At 68.8% G+C, this 21,460-nt stretch overlaps 4 protein-coding genes across 10 annotated transcripts; 3 read left to right on the plus strand and 1 right to left on the minus strand.

Annotated features, from left to right (window-relative positions):
- Positions 1–1,589: 1,589 nt before the first annotated feature.
- MAN2B1 (mannosidase alpha class 2B member 1) lies at positions 1,590–8,314 on the plus strand. 2 transcript variants are annotated; one of them, XM_054004785.1, is made up of 24 exons: positions 1,592–1,719; positions 2,063–2,165; positions 2,478–2,651; positions 3,015–3,208; positions 3,459–3,591; positions 3,929–4,071; positions 4,340–4,456; positions 4,552–4,634; positions 4,723–4,843; positions 4,935–5,013; positions 5,092–5,201; positions 5,304–5,411; positions 5,501–5,617; positions 5,700–5,891; positions 6,046–6,143; positions 6,226–6,343; positions 6,429–6,547; positions 6,630–6,731; positions 6,811–6,898; positions 6,998–7,078; positions 7,151–7,366; positions 7,451–7,600; positions 7,949–8,051; positions 8,128–8,314. In XM_054004785.1, the coding sequence occupies exons 1-24, from the start codon at positions 1,639–1,641 to the stop codon at positions 8,253–8,255; spliced, it is 2,958 nt and encodes a 985-aa protein (XP_053860760.1). In that variant the 5' UTR covers positions 1,592–1,638; the 3' UTR covers positions 8,256–8,314. The 2 variants fall into 2 exon arrangements, with proteins under 2 accessions (XP_053860759.1, XP_053860760.1); XM_054004784.1 differs by having other exon boundaries at positions 1,590–1,719; positions 7,151–7,600.
- TRMT1 (tRNA methyltransferase 1) lies at positions 8,311–13,284 on the minus strand. 6 transcript variants are annotated; one of them, XM_054004787.1, is made up of 17 exons: positions 13,024–13,284; positions 12,338–12,562; positions 12,045–12,100; positions 11,847–11,962; positions 11,538–11,725; positions 11,093–11,208; positions 10,908–11,020; positions 10,674–10,822; positions 10,510–10,593; positions 10,320–10,389; positions 10,106–10,240; positions 9,921–10,006; positions 9,409–9,517; positions 9,215–9,291; positions 9,006–9,125; positions 8,685–8,796; positions 8,311–8,392 (listed from the first exon to the last, which is right to left on the minus strand). In XM_054004787.1, exons 1-17 carry the CDS (start codon positions 13,107–13,109, stop codon positions 8,327–8,329), a joined length of 1,908 nt encoding a protein of 635 aa, XP_053860762.1. In that variant the 5' UTR covers positions 13,110–13,284; the 3' UTR covers positions 8,311–8,326. The 6 variants fall into 6 exon arrangements, with proteins under 6 accessions (XP_053860762.1, XP_053860761.1, XP_053860763.1 ...); XM_054004786.1 differs by having other exon boundaries at positions 12,338–12,587; positions 12,982–13,084; XM_054004788.1 differs by having other exon boundaries at positions 12,982–13,083.
- A 62-nt stretch (positions 13,285–13,346) lies between these two features.
- On the plus strand, positions 13,347–17,315 carry NACC1 (nucleus accumbens associated 1). The gene is made up of 6 exons (XM_054004792.1): positions 13,347–13,436; positions 14,490–15,400; positions 15,678–15,854; positions 15,947–16,052; positions 16,156–16,253; positions 16,709–17,315. Exons 2-6 carry the CDS (start codon positions 14,509–14,511, stop codon positions 16,966–16,968), a joined length of 1,533 nt encoding a protein of 510 aa, XP_053860767.1. The 5' UTR covers positions 13,347–13,436; positions 14,490–14,508; the 3' UTR covers positions 16,969–17,315.
- Positions 17,316–19,429: 2,114 nt separating this feature from the next.
- On the plus strand, positions 19,430–20,577 carry IER2 (immediate early response 2). The gene is given in 2 exon segments (XM_054004796.1): positions 19,430–19,902; positions 19,904–20,577. Coding segments are annotated over 2 exon segments (717 nt in total). The 5' UTR covers positions 19,430–19,491; the 3' UTR covers positions 20,210–20,577.
- Positions 20,578–21,460: the final 883 nt, after the last annotated feature.

The following is a 21,460-nucleotide window of genomic DNA, read 5'->3' on the forward strand; positions in this document are numbered from 1 at the left end:
TCGCAGAACCAAGCTGCCCCCACCTCAAACCTGTGCTGCTTTGACAGTCCCAAGGGAACCCTACAAACTGACATCAGGAACCTGGGCTGGCCACTTTTCTTTCCCAAGGAAAAATGCTGATCTTTGCCTCCAGGGGCCTGTGGCCCTGAAGTGGCCGGACACCTCCAAAAATCCAAACGATCGAAGATGTGTCGCAGACCCAAGCTGCCCCCACCTCAAACCTGTGCTGCCCTGACAGTCCCAAGGGAACCCTACAAACTGACATCAGGAACCTGGGCTGGCCACTTTTCTTTCCCAAGGAAAAAGGCTGATCTTTGCCTCCAGGGGCCTGTGGCCCTGAAGTGGCCGGACACCTCCAAAAATCCAAACGATCGAAGATGTGTCGCAGACCCAAGCTGCCCCCACCTCAAACCTGTGCTGCCCTGACAGTCCCAAGGGAACCCTACAAACTGACATCAGGAACCTGGGCTGGCCACTTTTCTTTCCCAGGGAAAAAGGCTGAATTTTGCCTCCAGGGGCCTGTGGCCCTGAAGTGGCCGGACACCTCCAAAAATCCAAACGATCGAAGATGTGTTGCAGACCCAAGCTGCCCCCACCTCAAACCTGTGCTGCCCTGACAGTCCCAAGGGAACCCTACAAACTGACATCAGGAACCTGGGCTGGCCACTTTTCTTTCCCAGGGAAAAAGGCTGAATTTTGCCTCCAGGGGCCTGTGGCCCTGAAGTGGCCGGACACCTCCAAAAATCCAAACGATCGAAGATGTGTCGCAGACCCAAGCTGCCCCCAGCTCAAACCTGTGCTGCCCTGACAGTCCCAAGGGAACCCTACAAACTGACATCAGGAACCTGGGCTGGCCACTTTTCTTTCCCAGGGAAAAGGACCGGTCTTTGTCTCCAGGGGCCTGTGGCCCTGAAGTGGCCGGACACCTCAAAAAATCCAAACGATCGAAGATGTGTCGCAGACCCAAGCTGCCCCCACCTCAAACCTGTGCTGCTTTGACAGTCCCAAGGGAACCCTACAAACTGACATCAGGAACCTGGGCTGGCCACTTTTCTTTCCCAGGGAAAAGGACCGGTCTGTGTCTCCAGGGGCCTGTGGCCCTGAGTGGCCGGACACCTCCAAAAATCCAAACGATCTAGGATGTGTCGCAGACCCAAGCTGCCCCCAGCTCAAACCTGTGCTGCCCTGACAGTCCCAAGGGAACCCTACAAACTGACATCAGGAACCTGGGCTGGCCACTTTTCTTTCCCAAGGAAAAAGGCTGATCTTTGCCTCCAGGGTCCTGTGGCCCTGAGTGGCCGGACACCTCCAAAAATCCAAACGATCGCGGATGTGTCGCAGACCCAAGCTGCCCCCAGCTCAAACCTCCCGCCGTTGCAGACGCCCTCCGGAGAGCTGTCAATCACACCCGCTCCTCCTCCTCATTGGCTCTCTTCTGTTGTCGTTCCTGCCCCCCCTTCCCCGTGCTGTCTCCCTTACGCTCCACCCCTTAGGGCAGCAGCAGCGAATTAGAGCGTGGGTGGGGCGTGGCCGCAGCGACTTTTCCCGGCCGCCCATTGGCTGCCGTATGCAGTGGGGGGGCGGGGCGGTGCGAGCCCGCGTGTCATGTGAGGGCGCGGTCACGTGAGCGCGGGTGTCATGGCTCTGCCCGGGGCGGCGGTGCTGCCGTTGCTGCTGCTCCTGCTCCTGAGCGGGGCCGCCGCGGGCTGCGGCTACCAGGTGGGATTGGGAGGCCTCGGACAGACGGACTGGGGGCACTGGGGTTGCCTGTGGACATTGGAGCAGGTGGCGGGGGGGGCTGGGTAACGGGAGCTGCCGTAGGCTGGGGACACCGGGAAGGGCTGAGGGGGCACCGGAGCGATCTGAGGAAACGGGAACTGGGAGAACTGGGGGCGCTGGGGTGAGCTGGGGACGCTGAGGAAACGGGAACTGGCGGTCATTGGTTTTGCAACCGCTTCCGGAGCTCAACGGCCACGCCGGGGAGGCGGCGGGGGGGATCCCGGGGGGGTTCCGGGGGTGCCGCGGGCCCAGCCTGGTCCGAGTCCCCCCTAAACCCCCCCAGTCGTGTCCTCCGACCCGGCCGGACATGCTGAACGTCCACCTGGTGCCGCACTCGCACGACGACGTGGGGTGGCTCAAGACGGTGGACCAATACTACTATGGGGGTGCGTGGCGACACTGTGGACACCGGGGGGGAGGGGACGTCCCCAGGGCTGCTGTGCAGGTGGGGGTGGTGTCACCTGAGGGAGGGACAGGTGCGGGCGGGGGGGGTGGGGGTGACGTGGCAAGGGGACACTGAGTGACCCCGATGGCCCCTGTGGCTGCCCTTTGTCACGTGGCACTTTGTGCGTGTCCCCGCTGTCCCCTCCGGGGGCCAGCACCCCCCAGATCCCCCCCCGGGGATGTCCCCAGTCCCGAGTGTCCCCACAGCCTGGGCCGGGGTTTCGGGGTGACTCGGTGCCCCCCGTGCCCCCCAGTGCGGAACCGGGATCAGCACGCAGGGGTCCAGTACATCCTGGACTCGGTGGTGGCCCAGTTGGCCACCGACCCCTCACGGCGCTTCGTCTACGCCGAGGTGGCGTTCCTGGCACGCTGGTGGCAGCAGCAGGACCAGGCCACGCGCAGGCTGGTCAGGGAGCTGGTGCAGGAGGGTACGGGGCACTGGGAGGGGCATGGGGGGCACTGGGAGGGGCATGGGGGGCACTGGGAGGGACTGGGTGACACTGGGAGGGATTGGGGGGCACTGAAATGGACATGGGAGACCCTGGGAGGGATTGGGTGACACTGGGAGGGACTGGGAAGGACATTGGGAGGGGCACTGGGAGGGACTGGGGGCACTGAAATGGACATGGGTAACCATGTGGGGGGGTTCACTGGGACCCTGGGCTGGGCTCTGGGCTCTCTGTGACCCTGTGGGGCTCACCCCGATGGTGGGGGCGGGCGGTCGCCAAGCCTGGGGTGTCCCCTGAGGGGATTTTGGGGCTCTGTCCCCCCGCCCCCCCCCCCCCCCCCAGGCCGGCTGGAGCTGGTGGGGGGGGGCTGGTGCATGAACGACGAGGCGGCAGCGCACTACGGGGGGGCCCTGGAGCAGCTGGCCCTGGGTCGGCGCTTCCTGCGCCGCCTCTTCGGGGCCTGCGGCACACCCCGCGTGGCCTGGCAGATCGACCCCTTCGGCCACGCCCGCGAGCTGGCTGCCACCTTCGCCCAGGTGGGGCAACCCCCGGAACACCGCCCTGTGCACCCCCTGAGCTTCACCTGCATCCCCAGAGTTTCCCTGGGAACCCCAAACCTCCCCGGAGCTTCCCCTGCATCCCCAAACCTTCCCTTGCGTACCCAAACAACCCTCGGGATCCCCAAACCTTCCCCTTGCACCCCAAAACCTTCCCTGGCGCTCCCAACCTTCTCAGCACCCCCAAACTCCCCTTTGGCATTCCCAACAACCCCCCTGTGCCCCCCAGATGGGCTACGATGGGCTCTTCGTGGGCCGTGTGGACCACCAGGACAAGTGGGCGCGGCTGCAGCGCCGGGAGCTGGAGCTGCTGTGGAGGGGCAGCACGAGCCTGGCCCCCCCCCGCACCGACATCTTCACTGGTGATCCCCCCCGGGACCCCCAAGCTGCCCCGTCCCCCTGCAGTGACCCCCAAACTGCCCCCTGTCCCCTCCCCTCCTGTCCCCTGCCATCCCTTCCCAAGGCTTTGTCCTTTGTCCCCTCCCAGGACTGACCCCAGCCCCTCCCACTTGTCCCCATCCAGGTTATCCCAGTGTCCCCACCCCCTCCCATCCCCATCCATGCCACCCCCAGTGTCCCCCACCCCTCCCTCCTGTCCCTATCGTGTCCCCTTCCCATTTCTCCCCCTTCACCCCATCCCAGCCGTGTTCCCTGTCCCCCCGGCCCTGGTGGCCGGGGAGGTGACACTGCTGTCCCCAGGGATCCTGCCCAACACGTACAACCCCCCTGCGGGGCTGTGCTGGGACCAGCTCTGCACCGACCCCCCCGTGGTGGACGGCGACGGCCCCGAGCGCAACGTGGACTCCGTGGTCACCTCCTTCCTGGAGGCGGCGGCCACCCAGGTCCTGACAGGGGGGCCGGGACCTCCGGGGGTGGGGGTTCCCAAAGGTCCCTGTCCCCCTGGGGTGGGGTCTCTGTGTGTCTCTGTCCCCTGGGATGGGATTCCCGGGTGTCCTTGGGTGTCCCTGCCCCCTGGGGTGGGGTTCCCAAAGGTCCTTGTCCCCCAGGGTGGGATCCCCTGGTGTCCTAGGTTTCCCTGTCCCCTGGGATGGGGTCCCTGGCTGTCCCTGTGCCCCGGGCAGGGGTCCTGAGCCGTGTCCCCCTCCCCAGGCCCGGCAGTACCGCACCAACCACATCCTGATGACCATGGGCTCCGACTTCCACTATGAGAATGCCCACCTGTGGTTCAAGAACCTGGACAAGCTCATCGCTCATGCCAACGCCCGGGTGAGGGGCTGTCCCCAAACCCCCCCAGTGTCCCCAAACCCCTCCTGGTGTCCCCAAACACCCTGGGCCGTCCTTGACCCCCACTCTGTCCCCAGCAAGCCAACGGCAGCCGCGTCCATGCCCTGTACTCCACCCCCTCCTGTTACCTGCGGGAGCTGCACCGGGCCAACCTCACCTGGTGAGGGGTGGAGCTGAGGGACAGGGGAGGGGCCGAGGGGCAGGTGGGACGGATGGACAGACGGACAGACAGCTGGGGTATCCCCCAGGCCCCTGAAGACCGACGATTTCTTCCCCTACTCGGATGGGCCCCATCAGTTCTGGACTGGCTTCTTCAGCAGCCGCCCGGCCTTCAAGGGCTACGAGCGGCTCAGCAGCGGCTTCCTGCAGGTGGGGGGCACCTGGGCACCCCTCCAGGCCTTGGGGACCCCCCCTCTCGGGCAGCAGGGATCCCCCTCAGACACCGATTCTGCGCCCTCAGATCTGCAGCCAGCTGGAAGCCCTGGCAGGGCCCTCGGCACGGGTCGGTCCCTACGGCCCTGGGGACAGCTCCGTGCTCCGTGAGTACCTGGGGGGACACCTGGAGGGGACCTGGGGAACCCCAAACCCCGCTGACACCCCCTTTTCCCCTCCCCAAGGTGAGGCCGTGGCTGTGGCCCAGCACCATGACGCTGTGGCCGGCACCGAGAGGCAGCACGTGGCCGACGACTACGCCCGGCAGCTGGCCAAGGGCTGGGACAGCTGCCAGGTGAGCCCCACACCTTCCCGGGGTCCAGGTGGGCTTTGGGGGATAAGGGCAGGGCTGGGGGTGACCCAGCGACCCCCCCCAAATTCTGGCCACTCCCGGCAGGTGCTGGTGGCCAACGCCCTGTCCCTTCTGGGGGGCACCAAGGAGCCCCTTGTGTTCTGCAACGCCCTCAACATCAGCGTGTGCCCCCTCAGCGAGACCACCCCTCACGTGAGCACTTGGTGGGGGGGGCTTTCGGGGGTGCTCTGGGGGTCCCCAGGGACTGACATCCCTCTCTTCACCGTGTGACCCCTCCCCAGTTCACCGTGATCCTCTACAACCCCCTGGCCTGGGACATGACCTGGCCCGTGCGGCTGCCGGTCAGGGCCACCTCCTATGCCGTGACCGACCCTCAGGGCCAGCCCGTGGCTAGCCAGGTGAGCCTGGTCTCCCCTTGCCCACCTGTACCCACTAAACCCTCCTCTCCCGTGACCCCTGACACCCCCTCACCCCCCATAGGTGGTCCCGGTGTCCGGCGTGACCCGGCAGCTGCGGGGCGGTGCTGGGGGGGCCCCAGGGGAGCTCCTGTTCCAGGCCTGGGCCCCCCCCTTGGGGTTCAGCACCTTTCAGGTGAAGCAGCTGAGCCCGGGGGCCCCCTGGGACCCCCCCAGGTGGCCCTCAGGGGACCCAGAGCCACAGCTCGAGAACGAGGTAAGGGGACATCGGGGAGGGACGTGGATCTGGGGGGGTGGCTGGGCAGTGGGGGGTGAGTCCCAGCTCCCAGTTAAACCAGTTGGGGGGTGACTGGGTGGCCTGGGGAGGGGTGGGGGGGTGACCTACCTATGTTCCCCCCCACCGCCCCCAGCACCTGCGGGTCCGGTTTGACCCCGTCACGGGGCACCTGCTGGAGATCCAGAACCTGGCCAAGGGCTTCTCACTGCCTGTCTTCCAGAGCTTTTACTGGTGAGTCTGGGGACACCCTCGGTGGGTTTTGGGGGGGGGTCCCCAGCTGGGGGATCCCCCTGAGCTCCCCTGGCCCCCCCAGGTACAACGCCAGCGCCGGGGACGGGCTGAGCCCCCAGGCCTCGGGCGCTTACATCTTCCGGCCCAACGCCTCTGCGCCCATCCCTGTGGCCAAACGCGCGGCCACGCGCCTGCTCAAGGTGGGCGGGGGTCCCGGGTGTGTCCCCCCTTGGATTTGGGGGTGGGGGTCTGTAGATGTCGCTGAGTGTCGCTGTGTACCTCCAGACGGCGCTGGTGCAGGAGCTGCACCAGAACTTCTCGGCGTGGTGCTCGCAGGTGCTGCGGCTGCGCCCGGGGCAGCCCTACCTGGAGCTGGAGTGGACTGTGGGGCCCATACCCGTGGCGTGAGTCTGGGCAGGGGTCTCGGGAACCCCCAGACCTCCCCTGGGGACCCCCTGGTGGTGACACCCCTGTCCCTCTCCCCAGGGACGGGCTGGGCAAGGAGGTCATCAGCCGCTTCGAGACCCCGCTGCGCACGGCCGGGCGCTTCTACACCGACTCCAACGGGCGCCAGGTGCTGGAGCGCAGGTGAGGGGGCTCAGGTGACCCCCGGGACCCCCCCCAGGGGCTCCATGGGACCCCTGTGACTCCCCCCGGGCCCCCCCAGGCGTGACTACCGGCCCACCTGGAACCTGAGCCAGAGCGAGCCCGTGGCAGGGAATTATTACCCTGTGAACACGCGGATCTTCATCAAGGTACTGGGGCTGGGCTGGACACACCTGGACACAGCTGGGGCTGGGCAGGGCACACCTTGGCCCCGCCCCACCCTCCTCACACCTGTCCCACCTGGGCAGGACGAGAAGGTGCAGCTGACGGTGCTGACAGATCGTTCCCAGGGAGGCAGCAGCATCATGGATGGGTCCCTGGAGCTCATGGTGAGCCGGGGACACCCTGGGGGGGGACCCCGAGGGAGGGGACACCTGTGACATCACCTGCGTCCCCTCCAGGTGCACCGGCGGCTCCTGAACGATGACAACCGGGGGCTGGGGGAGCCGCTGGACGAGCCCGGGGCCGATGGGCGGGGCCTGGTGGTGCGGGGCCGCCACCTGGTGCTGCTGGACACGGCAGCGGCCGCGGCCGACCAGCACCGGCCACGGGCACAGGAGATGGTGACATCACCATCCGTGGTGCTGGCACCCGGCCCAGGGCCTCACCTGCGCCAGGTGAGCGGGGAGGGGCTGCAGGGTGATCTGTGCCAGGTGAGCGGGGCGCGCTCTCCCGGCTCACCTGCCCGTCCCTCCGCACAGTTCTCGGCACTGCGGCGGGCGCTGCCCCCTGGCCTGCACCTGCTGACGGTGGAGCCACGTGGCCCCGGGGCCGTCCTGCTGCGCCTCGAGCACCTGTTCGAGCGTGGTGAGAGCCACAATGGCTCCCGGCCCCTCAGCGTGGACCTGACGGTCAGCATGGGGGTCCTGACTGGCAACAGGGGTCTGGGGGGCACTGCCGGGGAGGGGGGTGAGGCTTTGGGATTACTTGTGACAGGTGAGGTGTTCTGGGGTTACCTGTGCCAGGTGAGAGGGGAGGGGTTGTGGAGTCACCTGTGCCAGGTGACCCTTCTGGGGGTCCTGAGGCTGCTCTAGGGGGTCTGGGACGGCTCCCAGGGTGCCCCTCCCTCACTCAGCCTCCTGCAGCCCCTGGGGTGGGGTTGGGGAGGGTCTGGGGGGTCTCTGACAGTCCCCCCCAGCCTGGGCTGGTATTTGGGGTGGTTCTGGGGGGGGTCTCTGACAGCTCCCCACCACCCCCAGACCCTTTTCTCGGCCTTCACCATCACCTCAGTGCAGGAGATGGCCCTTGGGGGGGACATCCCCCTGCACAGCGTGTCCCGCCTGCTCTGGAACACAGCCACAGGTACCGGGGGCTGTGGGGGTCCTGGGGAGGCTCTCAGCCCTCAGCCCCCCGCTCACAGCCCTCCTTACCCCCCCAGGCACCCCCAAACCCCGGCCGCTGGCCCAGCTGGACCCACAGTGCGTGAGGCTGGAGCCAATGGAGATCCGCACCTTCCTGGCCTCCGTGCGCTACGAGGGGCCCAGGGAGGGGCTGGGGGGGTCCTGAGCCCCGCCCCCCCCCCCCCCCCCCAGAAAAAAAGTCCATTAAAGCCACCCCCAAGTTTGGTCAGACATCCTTTAATGGGGGGCAGCTGAGGTGGGCTCGTGGGAGTAACAGCACTGCTCACCTTGGGGACAGGTGCCCTGTGGGGGAGGGACAATAAGGGGGGGGTTGGAACCTGCCCCAAACCCCCCCCTCTGCATTCACAGACTACCCGCCGTTCTTATTCCTGGACATCCCCCCAAATTCCCAGGCAGCCCCTCTTTATTCCCAACCCCCCCCCATTTTATTTCCCCAAAGCCTTTCTCCCTTTATTTCCTGCCTCCCTGCTCATTCCTGGACCCGCCCCCCCATTCCCACACTCCCCGTGCATATTTTAGGGATCCCCTTTTTACTTTGGGGACACCCCCCCATATTTTGGGGCCCCCTCTCCACCTCTTTGAAGCGTTTGCAGGGGAATTGTTTCAGCCTGGCCCCATCTGGCTGCTGCGTCCGCTTGTTCTGCAGCCGCTCCCGCTTCTCCTGCAGGGAGGGGGCAGTGCCCCCCCTGGAAAGGTCGGGAATGAGCTGGGGACCACCCCCCAAAAAGGGGAGAGGGCGAGGGGCACCTCCCCCAAAAAGGATAGAGCAAGGGGTTCATCCCTTCCCCTTTTTTGGGTCTATGCCCCCACCCCGAGTGAAAAAAGGGGGGAATGTCCCCCTTGAGAAGGGTGGGGGGCACCTGGATCCCCAAAGCAGCCCCCCCCCAGGCCTCACCCAGGCTTGGCCCTGGCCTTGGGACCCCAAAAAGCCTCAGGGTTCTCTGGGAATCGCTTCAGGCCGCGCTTCCGGGAGCTGGGGTTGGCGTCCTCGTGCAGGGCAAAGGAAGCCTGGAGCCTGGGATGGGGGTAAAGGGGAGGGGGGCGGACAGGTGGTTTGGGGTGTCTGGGGTCCCCCCAAACCCCACCCCACGCCAGAGGTCCTACGTGGGCTCCACCGAGAGGATCCGGGCGGCCGGGCTGGAGTCTGGGAGCCGCTCCCGCTTCACCGGGTGGAGCTTGGCCTGGGAAAGAGTGGGGAAAATTGGGAAAAAGCAGGGTAAAAGTGGGAAAGGGGAGGTGGGAAAAGGGGGTTCAGCACCCCCTGAGTGTGGGGAGGGGTCCCCGAGCCCCCTCCTCACCCAGCAGCGCATGATGTCCCACAGCACAGCCGGCGGCGCGTCCGTCTTGACGGCATTGCGGCAGGCGTGGGACAGCGAGACCCGGAACCCCGCGTGCAGCAGGGCCGACCTGGGGCGACACGGGTTTGTGGGGGCCAGGACGGGGTTTGGGATTCCCTGAGGGGGTTTAGGGGGTCTCCAAAGGGATTTGGGGTCCCCAAGGGGGTTTGGGGGGTCCTTGAGGGGATTTGGGGGGGGTCTCTGGGGGAATTTGAGGGTCCCTGAGGGGGTTTGGGGGACCCAGGACAGGGTGTGCAGTTCCCTGAAGGGGTCTGGGTGTCCCTGAGGGGGTTTAGGTGGTTTCTAAAAGGATCTGGGGGTCCCCAAGACAGTTTAGGGGGTCCCTAAAGGGATTTGGGGGTCCCTGAGGTGGTGTGAGGGGGGTCCCTAAAGGGGTTTGGGGGTCTCTGAAGGCATTTAGGTAGTCCCTAAAGGGGTTTGGGCAAACCCCAAGGTGGTTTGGGGGTCCCCACCTGAGCTGCAGCAGGGAGGGCGTGTTGCTGCGGATGGTGCTGCTCAGCCCGTCCAGGGTGTAGTACAGGGGGACATCGCTCAGCTCCTGCCCCACAAGCAGCCCCACGGTCACGGTCAGCCCCACAACTAGGGTGTCCCCACAGTTGGGGTGTCCCCCCCAGACCCGGGCTGTCCCCCGTGTCACCTCGGCGATGACGCTCAGCATCCCCCGCATGCGCGGCTCCGTCGAGAATCGCCCGGGGCTTCGCTCCAGCGCCGCCAGCACAGCCTCCACGAACGTGGGGTCGTGCAGGGGCTCTGCCCACACCGGGCCCCCCACCTTTAGAAGGGGGAAAAAAGGGGGTTCAGGGCCTCATTTGGGGGTGCTGAGGTGTGGGGGGGGGGGGGGTTGCATGCACCTGGTGGCGCTGCTGGCAGAACTCGCAGGTGGGACCCACGGGCGGCCCCGTGGCTGCGCTGTACTTGAAGCTGGAGGAGGAGGAGACGTGGTCACTGGCCCCCCCCACAAAAGGATCGTGGGGACCCCCCAAGGGTCTCGAGGAACCCCAAAATCGCTCGGGGTCAGGGAGAGGAGGGGGGAGGCCGTACCCGCTGCCGTGGCTCGTGGTCCTGCCCAGGTGCTGCAGGTGGTGCGTACCGCACCCCATGCAGTGGAACACCAGCGCCTGCTTGCTGTGGGGAAAACGGGGTCAGGGCGGCTCTGGGGGGGGCACAGAGACCCCCCAAAACCCGCCGGGGGGACCCCTCCTCACCTGGCCGAGGCCTTGACCTTGGCCTGGCCCGTGAAGACCCTGACGAAGACGCGCACATAGAAGTCGGCGCTGACCGACAGCAGCGGCACCACGAAGCGCTGGTAACAGTTGGCACGGAGGTCGAGGCTGTGCAGGACGATCCGCAGGGCCTGGCGGGGGACAGAGAGGACAGGGGGACGTGGGACATCCCCTGGAGTACCCCCCCGGGGACAGGGGACCCCCCCCAGCACTGACCATCTCGTGGCAGAACTTGCCCTTGAGGGACACGGCGCCGTATTTGCTGTAGCAGGTCTCGGCGCTGTTGCCGGCCATCACCGCCATGTCCGTGCAGGTCACGCACAGCAGCCCTGGCAAATCGGGGTTCAGGGGGCCCTGGGGAGGGTTTGGGGGGGGTCCCCCAGAGCCCCCCCAAGACTCACCCCCCTCGCTCACGGCCTGCACGGCCGCGTCCAGGAAAGGCGTGGGGCTCCCGTAGGGGTCCAGGTCGATGACGTCAAACGGTTCCCGCTGAGCTTTGCTTTGGTACATCAACATCCTGGGGGGGACACGGGGGGTCCCCACAGCCCCGCTGGACCCTCAGTACCCCTTTGGGGTCCCCCCAGGACACCCCCAGCCTTGGTGACCCCCTCAGTGTGGTCCCAGCTTGGGGAGGGGGGGCAGTCCCTGACGCCGCTTGGGGACATTGGGATCGGTTCCTGGGGGCAAAAGGGTCGTGGGGACCCCCCAAACTCCCCCAGAGACCCCAGACCGGGGCAGGAGGTGTTGGGGTGCCCATGGGGACACTGGGGACACCTCCCAGCACAGCCCCAAAGCTCTGGGCAGCACTGGGGGCTCAGGCCTGTTCCCAGCGGGATTTGGGCTCACCTGGCATCGGCCAGCCGGGGTGTGACCAGCCCCCCGACGCCGTTACGTGCCACGTTGCGGGCCATCAGCTCGGTTGCCCGCAGGGAGCAGTCACTGGCCACCACGGCCCCGAGCCCTGGCACCTCCCGGGCAAAGCGCACGGAGCGCAGCCCCGAGGCCGCCAGCGCCTCCAGCACCCGCAGCCCACCCTGGGGGGTCACAGGGGGGGGTCAGGGACCCCCCACAACCCCCCCGGGGGCACGGGGGGGGGGGGGGGAGTCAGGGGGTGCCCGGGGACCCCCCACCAAAACCCCCAGACCCCTCCCCCACCTCGCAGGCCTCTCCCGGCCGCGCTGTCCGTGGGGTCTCGGGGGCTGTCGGGGGGTCCCCGGCCTCGGGGGGGCTTTGGGGGCTCCCCCCCAGCTCCTCCTCGCCTGGAAGGACCACTGGAAAAGAGGGGGGGGGTGAAGGAACCCCGAAAAGGGGGTCTGGGGGGGGGGATGGGGAGCCCCCCCGAAGGCGCCGTACCCCGAATTCCTTTGGGGCGCAGCTGGAGCCGAGCGAATTCTGTCAGGACGGCGCAGCTGGGGGGGACAGGGGGGGGTCAGGGATCCCCGGGGGGGGGGTGACACCCCAAAACCCCCTCCAGGGCAGCCCAGAACCCCAAAACCCTCCAGGATCACCCCCAAAAACCCCCAAGACCATCCCAGAACCCCTAAAACGCCCCCAGGATCACCTCAGGACCCCCCCAAGCCCCCCCAGGACCCTCCCCAGAGCCCCCCAAGCCCCCCCCAGGACCCTCCCCAGCCCCCCCGGCTCACGTGAGGTCGCGGTTGAAGCCCTGCACGGGGTTGTAGAACACCTCGTTGGCGCTGGGGAAGACGATGGTGGCCCGACCCTCGGTGATCAGCGTCTCGCCGCTACCGGGGGGGCCCCCCTCGCTCTGGGGGGGTCCCGCCGAGCCCTCCGGGGTCGCCACCGAGCCCGGCGGGGTCGCCAAGCCGTTGGGGGAAGCGCCGTCCATGGTAGGGGGCACCGGGGGGCGTCTGCAGAGGGTCCTGAGTGCGGCGGCTGTCGCGGGGGGGGGGGGTCACGGGAGGGGTACGGCAGCACCGGAGCGGTTTTGGGGGGGAAAACGGCGGAATTTGGGCTCGGCCCCGGAGGGCGGGAAAAGGGGAGGAGACCCCCTCCCCCCGGAAAAGGGGAGGAAGAGGCGGGGAACGGGATGGGAGGAAGGACACGGAACCCCGTGAGAAGGGGGAGAGCTGCCCCCCGAAACGGGACCGGGGGTCGCACCGCGTCCTGTCGCCCCTTCCCCAGCACGTGGCGCGGGGCAAGGCCGCGGGGCTAAAGCCCGCCCCCTGCGGGTGCCGTCCCGGTGTGTTTCCCCGCGTCCTCCGGTCCTCTCCCTGTCCCCCCCTGTCCCCGCTTTGTCCCCTCCTTGTCCCTCCCCTCCCCCGCTCACCCGCACGCGCCGCCCCGCGCATTCCCCCGCGCCGCCCCTCACATGGGCGCCGCCATGTTGCGCCCGTCACGTGACGCCGGCGGCCGCGCAGGGTCATAAAACCTCCACCCGCCGCTCGTAAACGCCATCCCGTGGGGGTGCCTGCGGCAGCGCAGGGAGGAACCGATCCTGCCAGACCCGGCCCTCGAGGCGCGGTGGGTCAGGACCCCACGCGTTTCCCACGCGTTTTCCGCGCCTTGCCCGCGCGTTTTCCGCGTCCCCGCCCCTCAAACTTCGAGCGGGCAGCGGGAGAGCGGGGTGGATGATTCGGCGCTCGGCTGGTCGCGCAGGCGCGGGCGGCGCGCTCGGCGCTCGGCTGGTCGCACCTGCCGCACAATGAATGGCCGCTAAGCGCGGCGGCACCGGGAGCGGCTCCGGGAGCGGCCGCGGCCCCAGCGCAGCGCCCCCGGCCCCCGGTAAGGCGGGGACTCCCCGGCCCCGCCCCAAACCCGCCCCCCGGCCCCCCTGCACCGGCTCCGGCGCCGCTTCCTTCCCCCACCGGGCCCGGTGAACCTCCCCCCCACCCCCCCCACCCCGTTCCCCCGGGCCTGCGGCGCCTCCCGCCCGCCCCCCCCCCGCGCTGGGGATTCCCCGGTTCTCCCGGGATGCCGCCGCCTCTGCTCTCGCTAACAGGAGGGCTGCTGTGTCCGTGCCCCCCCCCCGCGAGGATTGGGGTCCCCCTGCTGCGGACCCCCCCGGGCTGGGGGTTTAAGGACCCCCCCAAAAAAAATTTGGGGCGCCCCGTTGTGAGCTCGGAGGGTTCGGGGGTCTTGTCCCCTCCTCTGCTGGAGGCTGGGGGTCCCCTCTGTACCCAGCCCAGGGAGTGGGGTCCCTTTTTGGTGACCCCCCTTCCACCGTATTTTGTGGTCTCTCTGCTCCTCTCCCTCCCCCAGCTGGGGGATTCACCGTCCGTCCCCCCCCCCCCCCAGAATTTGGGGCTCCCCGGACTGGGGGATCCCTCCCCATTTCCCCTCTGAGGCCTGGAAGGGTCTCCCCATGCCGCCCCAGGTCAGGCTTGGGGGGTCTCCTTTCTCCCCCAAATTGGGGGCGTCTTCCCCCAAAACCCTGCGGCCCCCTTGGCCTTCCCCCCCCCGGGAGTCCCAGGCCCGCCCCCCCCCCAAGGGCTGGGGACCCCTCAGAGCCCCCCTGGGTGGGCAGGGACCCCCTCCCTCCCCTGGGGGGGGTTCTGGGAGGGGTTAAGGAGGAGGACTTGGGGTGACCCCGGGTTGGGGGCTTTGTTTGACCCCTGTCCTTCTTCTGTCCCCCCGTGTCCCTGCCCTGTCCCTCTGTCCCTGCCCCGTTCCTGCTGTTCCTGTTCCTTCGTGTCTCCCCGATTCCTTGTGTCCATCTCATTCCTTGTCCCCATTCCTTGTCCCCTGTCCCCACGTGTCCCCCACATCCTATGCCCCTGTCCCCACACCTCAATGTCCCCCATCCTCATCCCCCAACGCCCCCCACTGTCCCCGCAGCCCCCGCCCGGCCGCCGCCATGGCGCAGACACTGCAGATGGAGATCCCCAATTTCGGCAACAGCATCCTGGAGTGCCTGAACGAGCAGCGCCTGCAAGGGCTCTTCTGCGACGTCTCTGTGGTGGTCAAGGGCCACGCCTTCAAAGCCCACCGGGCCGTGCTGGCTGCCAGCAGCTCCTACTTCCGAGACCTTTTCCACAGCTCCAAGAGCGCCGTGGTGGAGCTGCCGGCGGCCGTGCAGCCCCAGTCCTTCCAGCAGATCCTCAGCTTCTGCTACACCGGCCGCCTCAGCATGAACGTGGGCGACCAGTTCCTGCTCATGTACACGGCCGGCTTCCTGCAGATCCAGGAGATCATGGAGAAGGGCACCGAGTTCTTCCTCAAGGTCAGCTCGCCCAGCTGCGACTCGCAGGGCCTGCACGGCGACGACACGCCGGGCTCGGAGCCGCAGAGCCCGGTGGCCCAAACGTCAGCGGTGCAGGGCTGGGCGGCCACGCTGCCCTTGGTGTCGCGGGTCAAGACGGAGCAGGGCGAGCCCGACGGCGTGCAGTGCACCTTCGTGGTCAAACGCCTCTGGGACGGCGCCGCCAAAGACGCCGGCGGCAACGGGAGCCGCAAAATGGCCAAATTCTCTGAGGCGGCGCCGCGCCCGCCGCAGCCGCCCGGCACTGGCGCCGGTACCAGCGCCGGCGGCACGGCCCCGGCTCCCGCGCCCGCCCCGGCGCCCGGCGCGGCCGCAGACCAGACCAGCCCCGGGGGCACATCCAGCGCCTACACCAGCGACAGCCCCGGCTCGTTCCACAACGAGGAGGACGAGGAGGAGGACGGAGGCGAGGAAGGCTCGGACGAGCAGTACCGGCAGATCTGTAACATGTACACCATGTACAGCATGATGAACGTGGGGCCCGCAGGTGAGGGCGGGCTCCGAGCGACCCCCGCTGCGTTTGGGGAGGGGGGTGCGGCTCTGGGGGAGGCCCTGCCCTGTTTGAGGCATGGTTAGAATGTGTGGCCGTGGCCTGGTGGGGCTCTCCGTGCTCCCCCTTTACTGTGTCAACCCTCTCAGAAGTTTCAAGGTGGCTCCAACACTCCAGGGAACCCCCCAAAAAGAGCTGCCCCTCCCCAGACAGCCCTTCCCACCTGCACCTGGGGGTCCATCTCCATGTCCCCGTGTCCCCCCGTGCCCCCCAGCTGCAGAGAAGGTGGAGGCCCTGCCCGAGCAGCCCCCCCCGGAGCCCCGTGCCCGCGCCCGTCTGCGCCAGGACCTGGCGTCGCTGCCGGCCGAGCTCGTCACCCAGATCGGCAACCGCTGCCACCCCAAGCTCTACGACGAGGGCGACCCCGCCGAGAAGCTGGAGCTCGTCACTGGTATTGCGGCGGACACGGGGTGGGGGAGGTCCCCGCGGGGTTTTGGGGGTCCCGCTGACCCCCGCCCCCCCTCCGTGTGCCCCCCTCCCCAGGCACCAATGTGTACATCACGCGGGCGCAGCTGATGAACTGCCACGTCAGCGCGGGCACGCGGCACAAGGTGCTGCTGCGCCGCCTGCTCGCCTCCTTCTTCGACCGGTGAGCTGCCCGGGAGGTGCCCCCCGCCCCAAACTGGGGTCTGGAAGGGTGGGGTTTTTTTGGGGGGGGAGGGGGGTTCAGCTCGGGTTTTGTGGCATTGCAGGAACACGCTGGCCAACAGCTGCGGGACCGGGATCCGCTCGTCCACCAACGACCCCAGCAGGAAGCCGCTGGACAGCCGGGTGCTGCACGCGGTCAAGTGTGAGTGGGGGGCGCTGGGGGGGACCCCCGGGGGCTGGGAGAGGGGGGGGTCTGACCTGGCAGGAGGGGCTCGGGGTGGGGGGAGAAGGGGAGAGGGGACAGCAGGGAATTGGGGGTAAAGGGGGAGGGGGACAGGGGGGACCCCAGGCAGGGGACAAAGTGGGACAGGAGGAACCCCAGAGAGGGGACAAGGTGGGACAGGAATGACCTCAGGGGGACCCCAGAGAGGGGTCAAGGTGGGATGGGAGTGACCCCAGGGAGGGGACAAGGTGGGACAAGAGTGACCTCAAAGCTAGGACAAGGGTGACCCCAGAGAAGGCGCGGGAGCGCCCCAGAGGAGCACAAAGGTGACACCACCGAGGCACTGCCCCACATTTCCCACCCAAACCCAAACTTGGGGTCCCGCCCTGCTGCTGCCCCCCTGACCCCATCCTCACGTGTCCCCCCCAACCCAGTTTACTGCCAGAACTTCGCTCCCAACTTCAAGGAGAGCGAGATGAACGCCATCGCGGCCGACATGTGCACCAACGCGCGGCGCGTGGTGCGCAAGAGCTGGATCCCCAAGCTGAAGCTGCTCATGGCCGAGGGCGACTCCTACACCTCCTTCATCAACGACACCGGCAAGCTGGAGCCCGACATCATGGGCCCCGAGCCCCCTTTTGAGGCGGGGGGCCCCGAGCCCGAGGGGGGGCCAGCAGGGGAGGGGCTGCAGTGACCCCCCCCCCGCCATCCTGAGCCCACCCTGGGGATGTCCCCCCCGAGCAGGGAGGGGACTCAACCCTAAACTGGGGGTGCAGAGCAATGCCCCCCCACCCCGCCGCCCCCAGTAGGAGTAGGGACCCCCCCCAGACAGGGCCACCCCCCAGTGAGGGCATAGGGACCCCCCCAGGATCCTCCAGTGAGGATGAAGGGATTCCCCCCCCCCACCTGGGGACTCCCCCCTCACACAAAGGGGGGCAGGGTCCCACCAGCAAGGGACCCGCGTGGTTTAGGGACCCCCCCAACCCAAGATGGGCACTCCCAGGGGCAGGGACCCCCCCAAAGTGACCCCTCAGGGGCAGGGACCCCACAGCGAGGCTCTGGTGGGTCCTGTCCCCCCCCCACGATTTGGGGTTTTTTTTGGGGGGGGGTGCGGCAGCCTATCGGCACAAGCGCAGCTGCCCCCCCCCCCAGCATTCAGGGGGGGCCTGGGGTCTTGTGCCCCCCACCCAGACCCCGCCACGTGCACCCCCTGTTCCCATCCAGGGCCGCTGTCCCTGCAGGCACCCGCATGTGTGTCCCCCCCGTGTGTCCCCCCTGTCCCGTGTCCCCCCCCCAGGGACCCCCATCGCTCTGGGCAGCCCCCCCCGCATGTGTCCCCACCTGCCCCCCCGGGGCTGGAGTGTTCCCAGGTGACCTCTGCCCTGCCCCCCCCCCCAGGTCACCTGTCCGTGTGTGTCCCCAGGTGTGTGTCACAAAGGGGGGGGGGGCGTCACCTGTCTGTGTCCCCCCCCCCCCCAAAGGAGCCAGGACTGCCAAACTGGGAGGGGTCCCCCTTATTTCCCCATCCCACCCCGCGCTGGGGTCTGTCCTCAGGGGGGGGACACTGTGTGTGACCTGGCGGGGGGGGGACAGGGCCACCCTGGGTGAGGGGACAGGGTGGTACAGGGGGGACCTCCCCCCCACCTCCCCAGGGCTTCACTCCGGCTTCGCTCCGAAAGGGAAACTGAGGCACAGTTCGGTGAGAACCCCCCGGGAGTGGGGGGGGGGGGGGGGGTGTCACCAGGATCCTCCGCCCTCCCGCTCAGCTTTGGTGGGGGGGGTCAGGGGTCCCCAGGTGTCCCGCCCCACCGCCCCCCCCCCCCCCCCAGGTCTCCTGACGTTTGGTCAAGTGCCTTACCCGCCCCTCCCCCGGGCTCCCTCCACGTCTCCGCTGCCCCCCCCCGGCCACCCCTCCCCCCCCAGCACGGGGTGGGGGCACAGGGACCCCCCCTTTCAACCCCAATTCCCCCCCGCCCCCCGCCTGGGTTCCCCCTTCTTTTCTCCCATCCCCGTGCCTCAGTTTCCCCTTTTTTCCTGACGAGTTCTGCCGGTGCCTGAGGGGGAGGGAGGGGAGGGGTCTCCCTGCTGCCCCCCCCCCAGCTTCCCCCCCCTCCCCAAAAACGGGCTCCACCTCTTTGTTTGCCCCTTTCTCCTCTCTTTGCTGTACAGAATTGGGGGGGGGGGGGGGGGGGCGCAGCGGCGGCTCGGCAGCATGGACCACCCCCCCCCAAACCGTGCTTGGCTTCCCCTGCTCCCTGACCCGGGGACCCCCCCCCCCCAGTGTCTGTCCTGTGTAATGAAGTGCCAAGACCACCCCCACCCCCCCCCCCTTTCCTCCCCGGACACCCCCCAGGGGCCCTTCTGGAGCGCCCCCAGACCCACCAGGACCCCGCTCCCCCCAAAAAACCCCGGGATCCCCCCCCCCCCCGAGCCCCCCGACGTTGGAGGTTGCACATGAACTGCTGTTGGGCGCGAGGGAGCGTGTGAATAGTGAAAATAAACACAGAGTTTGTAACAGCCGCGGCCGCCGAGCCCAGAACACGGCCCCGGGGGCTGGGAAAATGGGGGGGGGGGGTCGCGCAGGGCTGGCCCCGCCCCTTCCCGCCCTAATTTGGGCATGCGGAAGCGCGTGTTCCCGCCCCCTCGCGTGCGTGGCTCCGCCCCCTTCCCGTGGCGTCAGCGCTGCCTTATATGGGCATGGAAGCGGCGGGGGCGGGGCGGGGGATCCCCGGGTAAGCTGGGGGGGGGCACAGGGATCCCCCAGACACAAATGGGGGAGCACAGGGACCCCCCCCAACACCTGGGGGACACAGGACCCCCCCCCCCCCCCCCAGCCCATGGTGGGGAGCGCACGGACCCCCCCAAAACCACGGGGGGGATCCCACCTGGGCCGGGGGCGCAGAGGGGACCCCCCCCCAATTTACACAGGGGCCCCAAATCCAATGGGGGGGGGTACAGACACCCCCCCCCCCACGGGAATTCCAGCGCCCCCCTTGGGACACGGAGCCCCCCCGGACCCGTTTCCGTCCCCGGCGCCGCCGAGACGCGCCGGAGCCGCCGCGGGGCCGGATGCGGTGGCGGAGCGCGGGGGGGCCCGGGGCGGTCCCGGAGCCGCCGCGGGGCCGGATGCGGTGGCGGGGGGGGGGGCCCGCGGGGGGGTCAGGGTGGTACAAGAAGCACGGCGGGGCCGTCCCGGAGCACTTGGAGCGGAGCCGCCATGGAGGAGGCGCAGCGGCTGCTGACGGTGTCGGTGTGGAAGCTGTACCGGTGCCGGCTGCGGCGGGGCGGCCTCCGCCTGCACCGGAGCCTGCAGCTCTCGCTGCTCGTCCGCGCCGCCCGCCACCGCTACCTGAGCGCCCGAGCCGCCGCCGAGACCCTCCCGGGGCCGGAGCTTGCCGGGGCCGCGGCGACCGGAGCGACCCCCGAAGCGGGGAGCGACCCGAGCGGGGACCCCCGGTGGCCGAACACACCGAGCGCGGACAGACCGAGCCCTCGGACCCACCCCCGGACCGAGCAGGAATGGGGAAACCCCCTCAGGGACTGCAGCGGCGACCACCCGAACCTACCGAGCGGAGCCCCCCGCAGTGAATGGCACCGGGGATGCCCCCGCGGCCGACCGACCGAGGACCCCCCCGAGCCCCGCACCCGGCGACAGCCCGGCCCCACCGACCGCGGAGCCGCGTGCCGCCCCGGACCCCGCTAACCGGGACCCCCCGAGCGCTGCCCCCGGCCCTCCCCGGCCCACCGCAGCCCCTCGGGCCGGGCAGAAGCGGCGCAGCAGCGGCTCGGAGGGGCCGGGCCGGGGGCCGGTACCGAGCAAACGGGCGCGGCTGGAGGCGGAGGCGCCGCCGCTGCCCCCGGGGCCGCCCGGGCGCTGCTCGGGGCCGCCCGCAGCCGCCTTCGGCTTCCTGGTCCGCGCCGTCGGGGCGTGCTGAGCCCTCCGGGACCCCCGGACGCAGGGACATTAACGAGGATCCCCCCCAGACACACGGAACTTAACGGGGATCCCCTCGGACACGCACAACTGGTTTTGGAACCCCCCGGGACACACGGAACTTAACGGGGATCCCCCCCCGGACACGCGGATCCGGAACTGGAACGGGGCGCCCCCAAACTGGTGCGGACCCCCCACGGTGGAACGGAACGGGACACGAATGGACTCTCGGGGCTCCCGGTGGGCACTCCCCCCCTCCCGGGGACCATCGTGCTTGGCAGGGGGGGCTCCAGGCTGGCCCTGCCCCCCCCCCCCCTTAATTGTGCTTAATTATTATTTTGTTAATCAAATAAAAGTGGGTTTTGTGCAGCCGCGGCCTCGGGGGGAGTTTGAGGGGGGAGGTCGCTGTGTCCCCTCCTCGATTTGCGTGGGGGGGAACAGCGGGAATTTGGGGTTTGGGGGCGTTCGGGGAATCCTCCGCTGGGTCGGGGCGGCTCCGTCCGAACCGGGGGGGGCGGGATTCAGACCGCTGGGCGCCCCCCCCCCACGCCTCTTCCTGCTTCGGTTTCCCGCCCGAGCGGGACACGGGGGCGGGAAGGGGGGGGGTGGAAATATCCGGCACCTGCCGCGGGGGCGGGGGGACCACCCGGGAAACCCCGCCGGTTCCGGGAAGCTCCAGGCGCTCCCCGCGCGGGGGAGGCGGCGCGGGGTTACCGGGGCGTCACGGGGGGGCTCCGGGCCCGCCTGGGTGCGTGTGTGCCCCCCCCCCCCAACTCTGTCCCTCCCCCCCCCCCCTCCCCCCGATCCCGGGAAGGAGCGAGACGGGCTCGATCCAAAATTCCTTTTTTTTTTAATGGTTCTGGTTTGGGACTTTTCGGGTTCGGGGTCCGTTCCGTTTTGTTGTCTTGTTGTTTTGTTTTGTTTGTTTTTTTTTTTTCTTTTCTTTTTTTTTGCCTTTTTTTGTCTTTGATCTTTTATTTCTGGTTTCGGTAACTCGGTTCATGCAATGGCGGCGGCCCCGGTTCCGCCGCCTCCGTGCCTTGGGCGGGGAGGGGGGGCCGGTGCCCGTTCCCGGTGCCCGTTCCCGGTGCCCGTTCCCGCCGTTCCCGGTGGCGGTACCCGGTACCCGGTGCCCGTCCCGGAGCCTCCCGGGCTCCGCTCCCCTCCCGGCGGCTCCTCCCGGCCGGGGGCTCCCCCCGGGCGTGGGGAGGTTCGGGGGCTCCCGGGGAGTCTCGGGGGATCCCGGGGCCGC

Source organism: Vidua macroura, unplaced genomic scaffold (genome assembly GCF_024509145.1).
Source record: "Vidua macroura isolate BioBank_ID:100142 unplaced genomic scaffold, ASM2450914v1 whyUn_scaffold_122, whole genome shotgun sequence".
NCBI lineage: Eukaryota > Metazoa > Chordata > Aves > Passeriformes > Viduidae > Vidua > Vidua macroura.